The sequence below is a fragment of the Wyeomyia smithii genome, chromosome 3 (genome assembly GCF_029784165.1).
Source record: "Wyeomyia smithii strain HCP4-BCI-WySm-NY-G18 chromosome 3, ASM2978416v1, whole genome shotgun sequence".
NCBI classification, from domain to species: Eukaryota; Metazoa; Arthropoda; class Insecta; order Diptera; family Culicidae; genus Wyeomyia; species Wyeomyia smithii.
In genome coordinates this window covers 183,840,588-183,855,480 of record NC_073696.1, presented here as the reverse complement: position 1 = coordinate 183,855,480, position 14,893 = coordinate 183,840,588, and the positions used below count along the sequence as shown (strand labels likewise).

The 14,893-nt window shown below is 39.2% G+C and overlaps 1 protein-coding gene across 12 annotated transcripts in view; it reads right to left on the bottom strand.

The window, feature by feature from the left end:
* Window positions 1-14,893, bottom strand: part of LOC129730633 (uncharacterized) — a 199,360-nt gene that overhangs the window by 104,156 nt on the left and 80,311 nt on the right. For 10 of the 12 annotated variants that reach the window (XM_055690114.1, XM_055690115.1, XM_055690118.1 and 7 more), the window contains 2 exons: window positions 11,602-11,703; window positions 44-409 (listed from right to left, as the gene is read on the bottom strand). In XM_055690114.1, coding sequence (XP_055546089.1) covers window positions 44-409; window positions 11,602-11,703 — 468 coding nt within the window. The remainder of the gene's footprint in view (window positions 1-43; window positions 410-11,601; window positions 11,704-14,893) is intronic. The other 2 variants (XM_055690120.1, XM_055690124.1) reach the window with 1 other exon arrangement.

The following is a 14,893-nucleotide window of genomic DNA, read 5'->3' as shown; positions in this document are numbered from 1 at the left end:
ATCTCTAGTATAAAACACATACATTAACAATTTGTAAACGTGCCTGTTCGATCTTCGCCATAATCCTATCTATTTCGCTTCCTTGCTGATGCTGCTGCTGGGTCGGCGTAGGAGCCCAGGTTACAGTACCGCCTCCACCTCCTCCACTACCACTGATTGCACCTGCCCCGCCACCACCTCCAATGCCGCTCAGGGCGGAGGACGTTCCGAGGGATGTGGAATTGCCAACCATACTTCCCAGACTACCAATATTGTTGACCATAGCGGATGAATTGCTTGTTATTGTGCTACCGAGACTTCCGACGCCACTAACGGAACTGGCGCTTGCCGGAGTTCGGCCTGGGCGAGATTTTAAGGCCGCCGACAGTTCTAGCTGCAGCTCTTCGCATCTGACTGTTTCAAGAGCGGCCTGATGAGTGTGGCAAGGTCCGGATTAGCACAAACGGAAAAGACACAGTGGATGGTTCGATTTTAATGCTTTTGTTGGCTTCAATTGCTTGGGATATATGTATAGCGACATCCTAAATTTTGATTCAGTTTTGCAGATTTGTCTATCATAGGAGCTACAGATAGGAGAAGCTTATCAAAGAGCCTAGAGCCAAACGACATAAAAGGTATTTACACAACAATCCAGAGAGTAGGCGATTTAGATAAAAGCATATAAGCGAAGCATACACATGATTTTTATAGTAGCTACAAAATCAATCCACAAATGAGACTACATCTACAATGAGTAACACTTTCTACAGGCTACGATACAAACGCGAATGAAATATTTGAACAGAGTTGTCGTTTAACTCATAATAAAAATAAATCAGATTATAACTCTTGAATCATGTCCTTATTTGCAGAGCTTATGAAAATATACATATGTCATTATTCTGAGCAATTTGAATGATCATTGATGTTTTCAAACGCTGTCAATTTAAATCACTCTGGATGCACTGTAGTCAGGTAGGTCAAGTTGAATAACTGCGATTTTTCAAAGTAAGCGCAATCCACGAACGAACGAAAAAACTCTTCTGATAGTAATTGCGTATCAGAAATTCTTTTCACGTAATTATGACAATATAATTTTTAAACGTTGAAAGTTAAGAAATATTTTTTATCTAATTTTAATAAAATGAACTTTTTAAATAATAAAAGGCACGTTAGTGACGAATATGCTCTATCAGTTCTCCCTTAAGAACCTCTCCAGCTCAAATGCAATTCTTGGGTATGAATAAAACTTTGCTAATGTACTGGCTGCTACACAAAGTAAAATTTCTTTCATCAGGTATGGTAACACCGAATTATTTAACACTGAATCTGTTCCAAGAATACTACAAAGGTGGTTATCTACTTGAATGTAGTTTATAATTTAGAATATTGGTTTCCCGCTACGGCTATTATTCAATGACCATGACCAACGTCCACTTTCGCCAGTGACTTTCGCCAAATTGCCAAATTTAAATAATTTAAAATGTCCACTTTACAATTGGTCTTTTGGTAAGATGCTAGCAAAGATGACTAGAACAAGATACCTGACTTCTGCAGTATGCAGCGGCAGGGTTGATATTTGTTGACATTCTTGAGTAAAAGTGAAAAAAAGTATCCATAAACGTTATTTTTTTACAATCCTTTCAGAGCTCTCCCTTCCCGCTTTTTGCATGGAAGTGAACTGTCAAAACAAAACAAATCTCCCAGATGGTCTCGAGGTACGATGCTGGCTCAACAAGCCAGTCGTTGTAGATTCGAGTCTCGGTTCGGGAGAGACTGTTAGTGTCAGTAGGATCGTTGCGCTAGCCCCGCAATTGTCCTGTACACTAAACAGTCGGCTGCGAAGTCTGTGTATAATTAAACAGAAGGTCAAGTTCCGAATCGGAATGTAGCACAAAGGCTTTGCATTTGAACTGTCAAAACACCTCATTATATTTCATGCGATGGAAGCAAGACAACAAAATCAGTTTATCAGTTAACGAAGATTGTCAAGGCATCGGTCAGTGTCAGTGAAAAAGTGTTTCGGTGAGGTTCATTTTGGTTGAGTGGACTGTTTATTTTTCTTTTCGCTTTGAAGTGAAGATCATTTGGTTGGATTTGCCGTCAAATTTTATTCTGTAACCGTGAACGATGCGCGCGATCTATTTCATCTGAGTATAACAGCACGTTACTAGGACGTAAATCTAGTGTATCTGAAAGAGTGCTGCGATCATTGGAAGTAAAAATTGAAAATGATTGGCTGTAATTTCCGAAGCATTTTGCTGGGGAAATGACTTTTATCAGCACTGTGCAGCGCACATGATTGTCGCTACGCGTGAACGAAAGTTGAACTACTTTGTATACTGGTAATTTGATGATGACGGCAAGGTGAATTTTTTTCAATATCCTTGTATGTTCCGCCATCAAATTTTCAACAACTTTGCACGGTGCGGCCATCTAGTTTCCATTTTCATCTGGTGGATTATGCACGATAAATCGATTTCGCTGAAAACAGGTTTAATGCGCATTTAAGTCATCAGATGGCAGCACTTACCGTTGTAAAGATGTCATGGGTGAAATGTATGAAAAAACTGGAAGTCAGGTCTCTTGTTCATGTATGTATATTAAAGCCACTTATAACGCTGCTTTTACATGCCGTTTCAGGGAATCACACGGTTTGGGAGTTACGTGTTTCTATGTGGATTCTGGAATTTTCGCGATTTTTAACGTGGATTTCCCAAAAAAAATTTGTTTTCTACTTGATATGTTCTGATTGGTTTTTCTTATTGGTTCGACAGGTAATTTTTATGATTTTTATTTTGGTTTCCACATGTAAGATATTTAGCTCGAAATTGTTAAATGTGAATTAACTCTTCTCAGGTTATTTTTCGAATGTGCTTAGCAAACATCATAAAAAAGTTACAATTTAGGATTACAAAATCATTCACAGTTTTTGCGCGCATTTCGGAATTTTTTCACATTTTAAAATTTGCGCTGTTTTTTTAAACTCAAGCGAGTAAAAAGCGACCCCAATGCATTTGATTCTCGGTTGAAGATAAGTTAGTGTAAATGAAATTGAAATACACATTTCATATACAATTTGCAACAATATAGCGTGTAATAATTTTAGAAGATTATATTACTGCAGAAGAAAGTAATGAAGCTACTTTCACTGCATCTCTTTGCTTCAGAATTTTCGTTTCAAAAAGCTGGTAACATAGACTAGCAGACATAACACGTCGAACAAATTTTCAATAAAATCATCGTTTGGATGATTCCAGTACTTTACGTTAGTAACACTAGCACCATCTGCTGTCGTGTTCGCGCTGCGTCATGTATTTCGTCATCAGCGCCAGCGTTACTGCATGTGTCAAATGGGGAACTACAAAATATGTATGAGATTGCATGACAGCGCCCCAGACGACGTTTTCGCGCAATGACTGTTATTCGATAGAAAATTCGAAATGAACGTTTTTTGTGGCAATGGAGTTAGGTTCCAGTGTTATGTCCGTTTGTCTGTGGTTGTAGTATCTTATCACCTAAGTCTAGCTAAAAGACAAAAACAATATTGTGCATATGTGAGTTACATTTTTTTCTTTTTCTTTTCAAGATCAGAAGATATGAAACGAGAATATATTTTCATCATTAATTCCTCAAAAAATATTTGGTCGAATAATCTACGTGTTGGTCTTAACGAAAATAGTTAGCCTGTGAGGGTAGAGCTTGTTTGCTTGAACCACATGATCTGTTTTTCATAATCGACTACTACTTAAGCCCGAATGACCCACCTTATTTTAAAATGTCAGAGATTATTTAAAGCATTCCATGATAAAAATAAAATAAACTAATTTCGTTGTGTTAAGAGATAGAGGAATGGTTCACTCGAGAAATTTGAAACTTCGCTGAATAAACCAAATTCATATCTTAATTAGATACAAGGGGGGAACGCCAGCAAGCGACGAAGAGGAAAAACTAGCTTGGAAAAGCTCTCTAGAAGGTGTTCAATTAGTTTGAATACAACTTTTCATCGTTGTGTAAGTGCGCACCATGTGAATTCTGTGCATTGGTATTAGTGTCAGCTTTAGTCTCATATATAGGCTTACCACCGTGTGCTGTCATTTGTTGTTTACCGCACACGATGCAAAAGTACCGCGACGTCGTAGTAAAGTTGTTTACGAGAGGTGAACGACCCGGCGACATATTTCGGCGGTTGAGGTCCCTCTGGTCAAGCGAAATTTTGTCTATACCATGATCTGTCGGTACCGGAAGACGGGGTTGGCCAACGAGATCCGGCCGGTCACGTTTGGCGAGTATACCAGCAGCCATACGGGTGGTGAGGTAATGGGTTCGTCGAAAAATGAATAGCTCGATCCAGAAGAACCGCAGCTGACCTGGATATGTCGATCGGAACGACCCTCATTATCATGACGAAGGACTTGGGCTACAAGCCGTACAAGAAACGCAAGGGTACTCCATTACGGAGGCTATAACAAAGAAGTGGCTAGACAGAGCTAAACTGATACTTTCGCGGCACGCAGGTCGGGAGTTCGTGTTTTCTGACGAGGAACTTTTTATTTTGCAACAGCCGCACAATCTCCAAAATGATCGGTTGTGGACGCTGATGTTGGCTAGCATCCCTCGACCCACATAAGCATCCTGCGGATCCAGAGCGCCGTGTCGGTGATGCTTTGGGGCTATGAGACGGACTTTCAACAGGGCGACACACACGGTGGGTCGGGTGAATTTGACTAATTTTCTCTATAAGGCTTTGTGGTCTCGTGGACTTTTATGTATAGTCGTACATGCTGGTAAAGCAGAGCGAACATAAAGTGAGCACTTTAAACCAATTTTAAAAGCTCATTGCTCAAATCTGGAACGAGATGCCGATGGACTAGATGCGTACCACGTGCGATTCTTTTTAAAAACATCACAAGCACACCACACAGAGCAATCGAGGGTTGCTGTTCCCAGTGAATATATCATTAAGGTTCTTAATAAACATTGTCTCATTAAAAATTGACTCAGAAAAGAATATCTTGTAATTTATTTTTCAACACACTTTCAAAGTGTATTCAAACTTATTGAACACCCTGTAAGCATCGCCACAAGATAAAACGGGGCCATATATGAAAGAGCTCGAAATGACTCGGCTACGATTCTGAGGAGAAAGAAACGCCAGCAGAAGGACAGAAATCGTGAAAAGCTGGAGCAACTGTTTCGGGCTAATGACATGCGCAAGTTTTACGAGAACACCGAGTCCAGATATGTGTAGGTACGAGGAGGAAAACCTGATCAAAAGTCAACAAGTGGAAGCATTTTTCCGATGAGCACCTCAAAAGCGGAGAGAAGCGAAAGGAAATTTAACCTTAGAGTGTCTTCAAACGATAACAGTTTACCAATTCCGATATCCTGAAAATCAAACGGGATATTGTGTTAATAAAGAACTATTGAGCCGCAGGTAATGACAGATTTTAAACTATAAATACAGCAAAGAGGCATTAGCAACGGCCCTCTACAGTATAATTTCCAGGATTTGGGTGAAAGAGAGACTACCGGAGGAGTGGATGGAAAGTGTTCTTTGCCTCATCTATAGAAAGGGTGATCGGTTACAATGCAGCGACTATCGCTGCATGACGCTGATCAACGTCCTCTACACACTCCTCTTCTAGATTCTGTTTCGCCGTCTTCCTCCTCTAGTAAAAGGGTTCGTATGGCTGTACCAAGCGAATTTTACGCAATCACGAACTAGTACGGATCAAACCTTCACTATCTGGCAGATCCTTCATAAATGCTGAGAGTACAACATGTCCACACATCACGTCTTCGCGGCTTTAAGACGGTATATGGTACAATCTAACTTATACGACGTATCAAATCTACTGTGGATTGAGTGATATGTTACGTGTATGTAACAGGGGTAATCTCGAACCACTTTGAAGCGCGCAGAGGGTTTAGGTAAGAAGATGGACTATCCTGCACATTGTTTAACATCGCTCTTGAGGCTGTAATTCGATGAGCGGGTATCGAAACGAGAGGCACGATTTTCAGCGGAGGTAGTCGATTCATAGGCTTCGCAGACGATTTCGAAGTTATTAAGAGAATTTGTGACGGCGGTCTACGCCAGACTTAAGGTAGAGGCAAGGTGAGTTGTGACGGCGGTCTACGCCAGATTTAAGGTGGAGGCAAGATGAGTTGGACTAAAAATGCCTCGAAAACCAAGTATATGTAGTAAAGAGAGAGATTTGAGAGAAGCCAACTTTCGCCTCGTACGGACGGCGACGAACTCGAAGTGATAGATGAGTTCGTATACTTGGGATCTCTGGTAACCACCGACAATAGCACTAGTATGGAGATCCAACGATATATTCGAACTGTAAATTAGGCTGTTTTTAGCCTTCGCAGGACGCTTCGATCCAGGAGCATACGGCGCCGCACAAAATTGACGATGTTTGCACAACCCTAATTAAACCAGTAGTTCTCTATGGACTTATACCGTGGCGCTGCTCACGTAGGCCGTATTTGAACGAAATATATTATTTCGTTGTTCGTAATATTTGGTGGAGTACAAACTGAAAGCGGCGAGTGGCGCAGGTGTGAGAAGGCACTACTTGGAGAGATTCTCGTAATACACCTGACGAAGGTCGGGAAGCAGCAATGGGTCAGAAGTATCGAGAGGATGCCGGACGACAGCGTGATTAAATCGATTCTCTTCAAAGACCTCACCGGTATCGGAAACAGAGGGGCCCATCGTGCTAAGTGGTTTGACCAGCTTCAAGCGGATTTATTTGCGAGTGTCGAGACACCTAGGAATTCAACGACGAGTAGCCCAGGACTGAGGAGAGTGGAGGAAAATTCTTCACGCGGCACAAGCCGCCACAGCATTGAGTACAGAGTTATTACTTTTGAAACGAAAGCAAAACAAATAAGTCATGAAAATCTTCGTGTAATCGTGAAAAACTACTGTCACATAAGATCGCCGTACTCTACTACGGGCGGATTGCATATGGAACCTGTAGCAGTTTGTAGTACTTGAGCTTAGCTTCAAGAAAAAGTATTGCGACTCATTTACATCATTTTACCACAGACTAGCAGACATAACACTTCGAATAAATTTTCAATAAAATCATCGTTTGGATGATACCAGTACTTTACGATAATAACACTAGCACCATCTGCTGCCGTGCTCGCGCTGCGTCTTGTATTTCGACATCAGCGCTAGCGTGCGTACATATGTCAAATGGGGAACTACAAAATATGTATGAGATGGCATGACAGCGCCCCAGACGGTGTTATTGCGCGATTTGTATTTGATTGGAAATTCAAAATGATCGTTTGTTGTAGCGATGGAGCTGGGTTCCAGTGTTACGTCTGTTTGATTGTGATTTTACCCTACAATCTACATGAAAAAAAAAAAACTAAAATTTGTCATAACTTTGTGGGGAGAAGTCTCGGAGATGTGGGCTCTTTGGCAAAAAGCGTTTGTTTTGTGTGCCTAAATGGTTCTTTAGTGCAACATTTTTTTTGTAAAATGCAACTAACAAAGGTTAAAAGCAAACACCTAAATTTTACGTACCGTAAACTGGGGTGACTTTGATCATTTTTGTTATTGTATCTTAAATATTTTCAGAATATACTGAAAACAATATTGTTTGATATTTTTAAAATAAGTACTGACATGCATTGAGAAAAATTCAGTCACTCGTTCAGAAGTTTAGCAACAATTTTGCTGTTTTTAAATATGCTCTAAAAATTTTACACCAATCATCATTCCGGGGTGACTTTGATCACTTCATTGTTCTGATGAATTTTGAGTAACGCTTTGCTACTTTCACTGAATTGAACAGCCTAAAACGACTTAAATGAGTTTATAAATATGGAAAGCAATTTGGGGGCCATTCACATTTTACGTGAACAGTTTATGTTGGCGAATGTCCAAGATTCATACAAAGTTTTTAGAATACATATGAATGATTATCCACTGAGAGGGAAGGTGGTCTAAAATCATCAAAACCTAGTCCACTAGAATTATGACTTATGAAATTGTCCAAAGTTGCATGTTACTTCACGTCTTGGGTTTTTGTTAAGAAGAAATATGTAATACGCTGTGGAGAATATTGAGACTCAACATTGCCTTCGGAGAAAAACTTGCAAAACTAACAATAAAATGTATTGTTATAAAATTTGTTCATCTTCAGAACTAATCTGGGAACAAAATAAAAAAACTTTATTTATTGCAACTTGTTGTTTTGAATCTGCTTGAACCGATTGTTTGTATGCAACAAAAATCGCCAAAAATACACTTTATTTTCAATTATTATTTTAGCATGAAAAACACTTTATAAATAGCAGGAAATGCATGAATAGTAGCAATGCAGACATATGTCCGCATGATCAGTGAAGATTACGACAAATCCCAAGCAGTACGAGCGCTTTTTTACCACATTTTCAAAAAAGAGGTACAGTGATCAAAGTCAGTATTACGGTAACTTCTATTTAAAATACTTTTTAACTCTGTTCCCATTGGAGATAGAAATTTTGCTTATTCCATAAAGTTTCAGAGTTTTACACGTTCTAAAATAAAAAAAAACTATTCCACTATCTCTTATCACAAAAAACTTAGCTTGTTTATCATAGAAACTTACAATAACTTTTAGTATTTTAAGATTATGCGGGTCATTCATACAAACAATTGTTCTGAAGACACCTTTAAGCTAAGATGATGCCAAAGGCCCTAAGAAATTAAGTTCCACTTCTTGCCCTCTTGCACCACAGTACCACTCAGCCAAAAACTTCTATTCGAGTCAGAAATTGTTTTACAATCGATGCAAAACTTTTGACACCTCAATTCTATCCATGTTAAATGCATCAATACTAGTATGATTGAATAGCTCTATTGTTTTTTACTACGCTTGAAGCAATTTTAGTTTAGTAGGACGCACAGAACTCATTTGTGTAATCTTTTGTCATTCAGGAAGGAATAACCTTACAATAAGTAAAGAGAAGTAATAACATCATAGAAGGTTTTACCAGGCTACGTAAACGTTTAGAATCAAAAGAATTATCATTATATTAACATAATGTTTGACAAAATAATAATTATTATGTACAGCCCCACAGCAAAGAAATTAATATATAATCGTTTAATAAGGTCCACTTTTTGACAAAGAAATAATCAAATGCATGAGGTAGGGTCACGAAAAAATAAAACCATTAAAAAAATTCACTGACACTGAAAATTGACGCTGATAGTGATTCGATAAATTGGTTAAACATAACCTACCAATCAATAAACGTATCACTGTTTCACATTGAAAATGTTTCATAGACATAAGTTGGTAGCAAAATTTCGTTTTTAAAATATTTTTTTTTGGTGTAGCATGTCAAATTCAATTATTTCGATTTGGAAATTCAGACAATTACCTAAAGTCATCCCTTGACAACATGAAAAATGTACGAGCTCGAGCTTTGAGCTTGACGACCGTACATTTCGTAGTTGCTCTCCCGTGATAGATCTGAGCTAGTGAACTTGCACAGGGAACCACATATATGGCAACTTGGGATTAGTTTACCATCTTCAATGTATAACAATTCAGTAGCTTCCGCTTTGTGTTGTATTGTTCGGGTGAAGAAGGAGATTGTAAGGAAGAAGGTGTCACAGTCGTTGTTGTCGGCTCTTGATAACATGAAAAATGTGCGATATGAAGAAGTAAAAAAATGTTTTTCCTCGAGAGTGGTCATTCTGAAACATTTTTGAGAGTTTTAGGCAACTAAAAAACATTAAGTTTAGAGCAATCTGAGATGATCGTTTTTTTTAAATCACTTTTTGCTTGTACAATCAAATTTTTGCAAAGTAAGATCTTAAATCCAATTTTTCAATAATGTTGAACACACCGTTTCTTAGACAAAATTAATATACCTATATCGATTAATGAAAAATGGTTGTAAAACTTCAGCTCTTTTCAAATGTTAGCTATGATAAATTTTCGAAAAACAAAGTGGATATGCAAAGTTGCTGAGTTTAACCCTCTAGTGCCCAATGCCGCCATTTGACGGGCTTCAGTCGAAGTTCCGAAAAGCTTCAATAAATACTTAAAAAGTGTTTATAATAGTTTATAGTGCTTTTATAGCAGTCCGTTTAGAAATTAATTTTGGGACTAGAGGGTTAATAAAACCACAAAGTTTCATTGAATTCTCAGAGAGTGTCAAGGGTCAAGTTATTTTATTCGTTCGTTTTTCGTTTATTTTTAAAAATGTATTTTTTTATGATAGCGGCTGTTATTTTATAATTAACATAACTCAGGTTACCATCTGGTTGTTGGACGAAAATATATTTACTATCAATTACAATTGTAGTAATGACTGGATAAGCTAAGCTAAGCTTTTTGGTTAGTGAATTAGCGAATAGTTGCGCTAATTTTTAAAGTTCAGAGTGACGTCGTTTATGAAAATTCTTATACAGGGTGTTTGGGAGCTCCCTTAAAATCCTTCAAGGGGTTAAAGAGGACCCTATTCGATGAAAAATCCTTCTACGCATATTGCCAAAACTCAACTGTTGCAGAGTTATTCACTTTTAGTTTTCGGTTATGTTTGCCTTTAACGAGGTCTAGCACAAAAAGTGGGACAGCTAGCTCAATTCTGTTTATTTCGTTGGAAAGCTGAGAAAATTTCATAACATAAAGTGTCTTTAAAACGTCGAATTAGAAAGAACAAGAAGCACTTAGAAAGGAACAAATGTGAAATCGAATGTTTTTTACTAATATGCAATTTTCTCTCTGAAATGTGTGATAATGGGATTTTTTTGTCAACTAAATTAAACATTGAAGGCTACTCTACAAGTTGTTTTTTGACACCAAGCTCTTTTGGTTTAGCTGCTATTTCACAATCAAAGCAATAAGCTGCGCCTTCATTTAGTGTTGTAAGGTTGTAAGGGCTCCCCAACACCCTGCATGAAACGTATTTTCGAGCGTTTTTTGGTCGATGACAGCCAATGAATAGAAGAAGTTAAACAAATTCTGCTGTTAAATTCATATGCAAATTATATTTGGTTATTATGTCAAATTACATCCTATAAAATATCAAAGTTCATTTTCATTTTCCTGTTTCATTGGGTAAAACATATCGTTGTCCTCAACAAGAAAATGTAACCAACATTGCTTTCGTGATAATGTCTATTGCAACCACGAATAAACACTCATTAGAATAATGATAAGATTATTGTGAAATATTTTTAAAATTTTCAAAATATTCAATCGTTTACAATCGTTTTGCAAAGTTCTTCAACTACTAAAATTTGGTTCAGCATGCACAACTCACTTTGGCGTTTAAATAGCATCTACTTATATACAAATAACAAACATATACTTGACTTTGAAATTAGAATTGTTCAGATGAGATGACAAATAACAAGACGGATAGCTCTAAAAGCAAACATAAACGCTGATACGGGTACACTTTTCAAAAAAAACGAGGCAGTGAATGCAAACGGGAATGGCAAAGAGCATGAACGTACGAAAATATAAAGTAAAAGATAACAACAAATAAACTTGAAATGAATTAGGATAAGCTAGGATAAAAGTAGCACACAGAAGAGCCCTGTGAACTTTCAAATAATGGACAAAGTATACAGCTGCTGGGATGATCTACCTTCTTTTCCAATTCGCGTGCCCTCGATTGCATTGCGTCCATCGGTTCCCCTATCCGACCGACACCGCCAGACGACATCCCCCTTAGCTGTGCCAAGGCTTCCTACAAATAAATGAGAAGAAAGGAAGGAAAAATGTTATGAAATCGACTCTATTCTCTCGACTGTTGTTTGCACAAAACGATTGCGTTCTCCATACTGCGAAATGATAAAAGTCCTCTAGCGGAGCATGACCTTCATCTCAATGAAGTATATCACCAACCGGCCGACATGACATCCCTCATGCCATTTATACCCGAAAAGTAGAAGTAGTTCAGGGTTCGAAAAGTTTTTTTGTATACAGACGACACGCCAATTGAAATTTATGATTTTGGAAGGACTGTGCGATCGAACTGTCAATGCATACGAACTATAAGCACAGACTAACAGACATAACACGTCGAACAAACTTTCAATTAAATCATCGTTTGAATAATTCCAGTTCTTCGCGTTAGTAACACTAGCATCATCTGCTGTCGTTCTCGCGCTGCGTCATGTATGTCGACATCAGCGTCAGCGTTACTGCATGTGTCAAATGGGGAACTACAAAATATGTATGAGATTGCATGACAGCGCCCCAGACCACGTTTTCGCGCGATCACTGTTATTCGATTGAAAATTTGAAATGTACGTTTTTTGTGGCGATGGAGCTAGGTTCCAGTGTTACGTCTGTTAGTCTGTGCTATAAGTTAGGTCAATTTATGTTTTTCAATTGCTTCAAAATTCTCGATTGCAATTGAATCGAATGGAAATTAATCAACTTTATGAACGCGGAGGTTGCCGTGGCAAATAAGCTCTATTGATTAAAAATGTAAGTGGAGGTATGAGAGGAAAATTGCCATAGTTATTCGATGAAAACACAATTGCTATCCAATTACACGAAAAGTCGACCTTGAAGATAAGTAATAATGGAATGCAAAAATATACAACTTCAAGAAGACTTTAGGGCCGTACGCTTTCTTCGTGATAGGACTTAATGTTTGTCCAGAATCTTTAACGTTACCGGCTGATGCTATTATTAGATAACCTCCAGGGAATACTCCATTTTCATAGCTTTAGCCTCCGATTTCATCGTTTTCAATCAATCGTGTTAGAATATATTATTGCAATCGATTAGCAGCAACCCTGGCGGCCTCGTAAAATGCCATAAAATAAAATGATGTTCTTCGAGCGTGACGGGAGAAAAATAGAATGACGGGTTGTAATCGATAGTCATAAATTTTCCCGAATTATTTCGAACCGCCTTGTCGATGACCCTAAAGCAGCATTATCGAGCCCGCTTTGAAGTAAACTTCAACAGAAGCGCTATGCCCGTACCTCTTTCAATTTGAGTAGCATCACGTTTTACGAGCAGCGCCGTCAGTCTCGTTCGTTACAGTAAAGATAAGTTTTAACATCGAAGCTAGCGATTCTCGCAAACTCGCAGATTGTGGATTTTGTGCGAGTGTCGCCTGAAGGTACAGGGTAGAATTACATGCATTCTTTAACGAGTATTTGATGCCCTCGAAGCGGGGTTACTCCATAGTAACAAATCGTTAGGTACCGGTAGGAAAAATACTAGAACAAATTTTGGAATCAGGCCAAAGCTACCAGCATGTGACTTATTTTCAATAGCATAGAATCGATTCATTCACAGGTTAACGGGTGACAACTAAAGTTTTGGATTTTTTTAGGCTCTCTTGATCAACAATAAAAACGCTCAAAGAAAAATAAGAGTATGTATACGTAAGCACTCTCTCCTCTCTATGCCTGTATTGTTTGTTTTGTTTATGCATGCTTAGTTCTGCTGCAAATGCGGTCGAATTAATTAGCCTTGTACAAGCATTGTGTAACCGAACTGCACAATTTTTTTGGCAAAAAGTTCACGATAAACATCATCATTACATTACGGCAAAAAACACGATCGTTCCTGAACAATTAATCGACCCCATTTGTATTCACTCAACCAAACGAATCCCCCTCAGTGTCTTCCAATTGAAGATTTCTTCGGGGTTTGGAGTTCATCTGAGTTGAGTTTCGCAACTGTCGAATGCTTTTGATTCGGCATCATTAAAAGCTTCGTCGGGAAACCGGTTACGCACCTTTAATTTTTTTCGTTGATTCGTTGCGTGTATCTTCATGATAAATCGGGTTTTCTTTAGGTACGTTTACTTTTTTTAACAGCAGCAGAAAAAAAATCCAAAATTTTGGTCGTATGCTGACAGGGAAGGGGGAGTTGTTCTCCTAGGAGGGCAGCTTGCCTGACCGTCTGTTCTCCATGTTAGGCGAGGCTCAAACAGCGTCTGATCCGGAGCGTACAGCTGAATAACGAGTCGTGTGATCAAGTGGCAGGCGATCAGCGACAGGTTGTGTTTATTGAAAATAAAAAGCCGGTTCTACAACTACACTATTCTTAATGTACACTGCCCTCACGAAGGAAGAGCCGATGTAGAGAAAGAAGCGTTCTACGCGCAGCTGGAGAAACTCTACGATAGCTGCTCGCATAGAGCTGTAAAGATCGACATTGAGGACATGAACGCTCAGATCGGAGGGACAACATATACAAGTCGGTGATTGGCCCGCACAGCCTGCAAACCGTGACGAACGACAACGGCCAATGATGCAGCTTCCGGAGGACTGGCAGTCTGAAATATCTTTTGTTCCCGAAAGGACATCCAGAAAACCACCAGGAGATCACCTGACCAACCTACAACAAACCAAACTGAGCATGTTCTCATCGACGGCCGGTTCTTCTCATACATTACAAACATACGCACCAATCGCTCGGGCCACTACCTAGTTGCGGTAACTTTGAGCTCAAAACTGACGACCGTATACCATGCGCGACATTGCCGAACCCCGCGGCTGACCATCAAGCAGACCCGGGACCCCCAGACTACGGAGGAATGCGCACAACAGTTCGAAGCGGTACTACCCATGGCGGAGGGCATCACCTCTCGAGTTAGGTTGGTACAGACTTCGCACAGCTATCGGGGAGACCACAACGGCGCCACAATAAGTGAAAGCACCGAGTGGCAGAAACGACTGGTATGACGGGGAGTGCAAGGCAGCGGTGAATGAGAAAAGCCGGACCTGGTTGATATACCGGACAGGTCAACGAGAGAGAACAAGGCCAACTATAAACGGGCACGGAACGACATGACCACGAGAGGAGCAGCTGTACCCCGTCAGTGATACGTGGAAAATAAACCAGTCTCGCAGAAATGGGCAACGATGCGGATGCACAGTGGTTCCCCCATAGGTCATAAAGCCAAA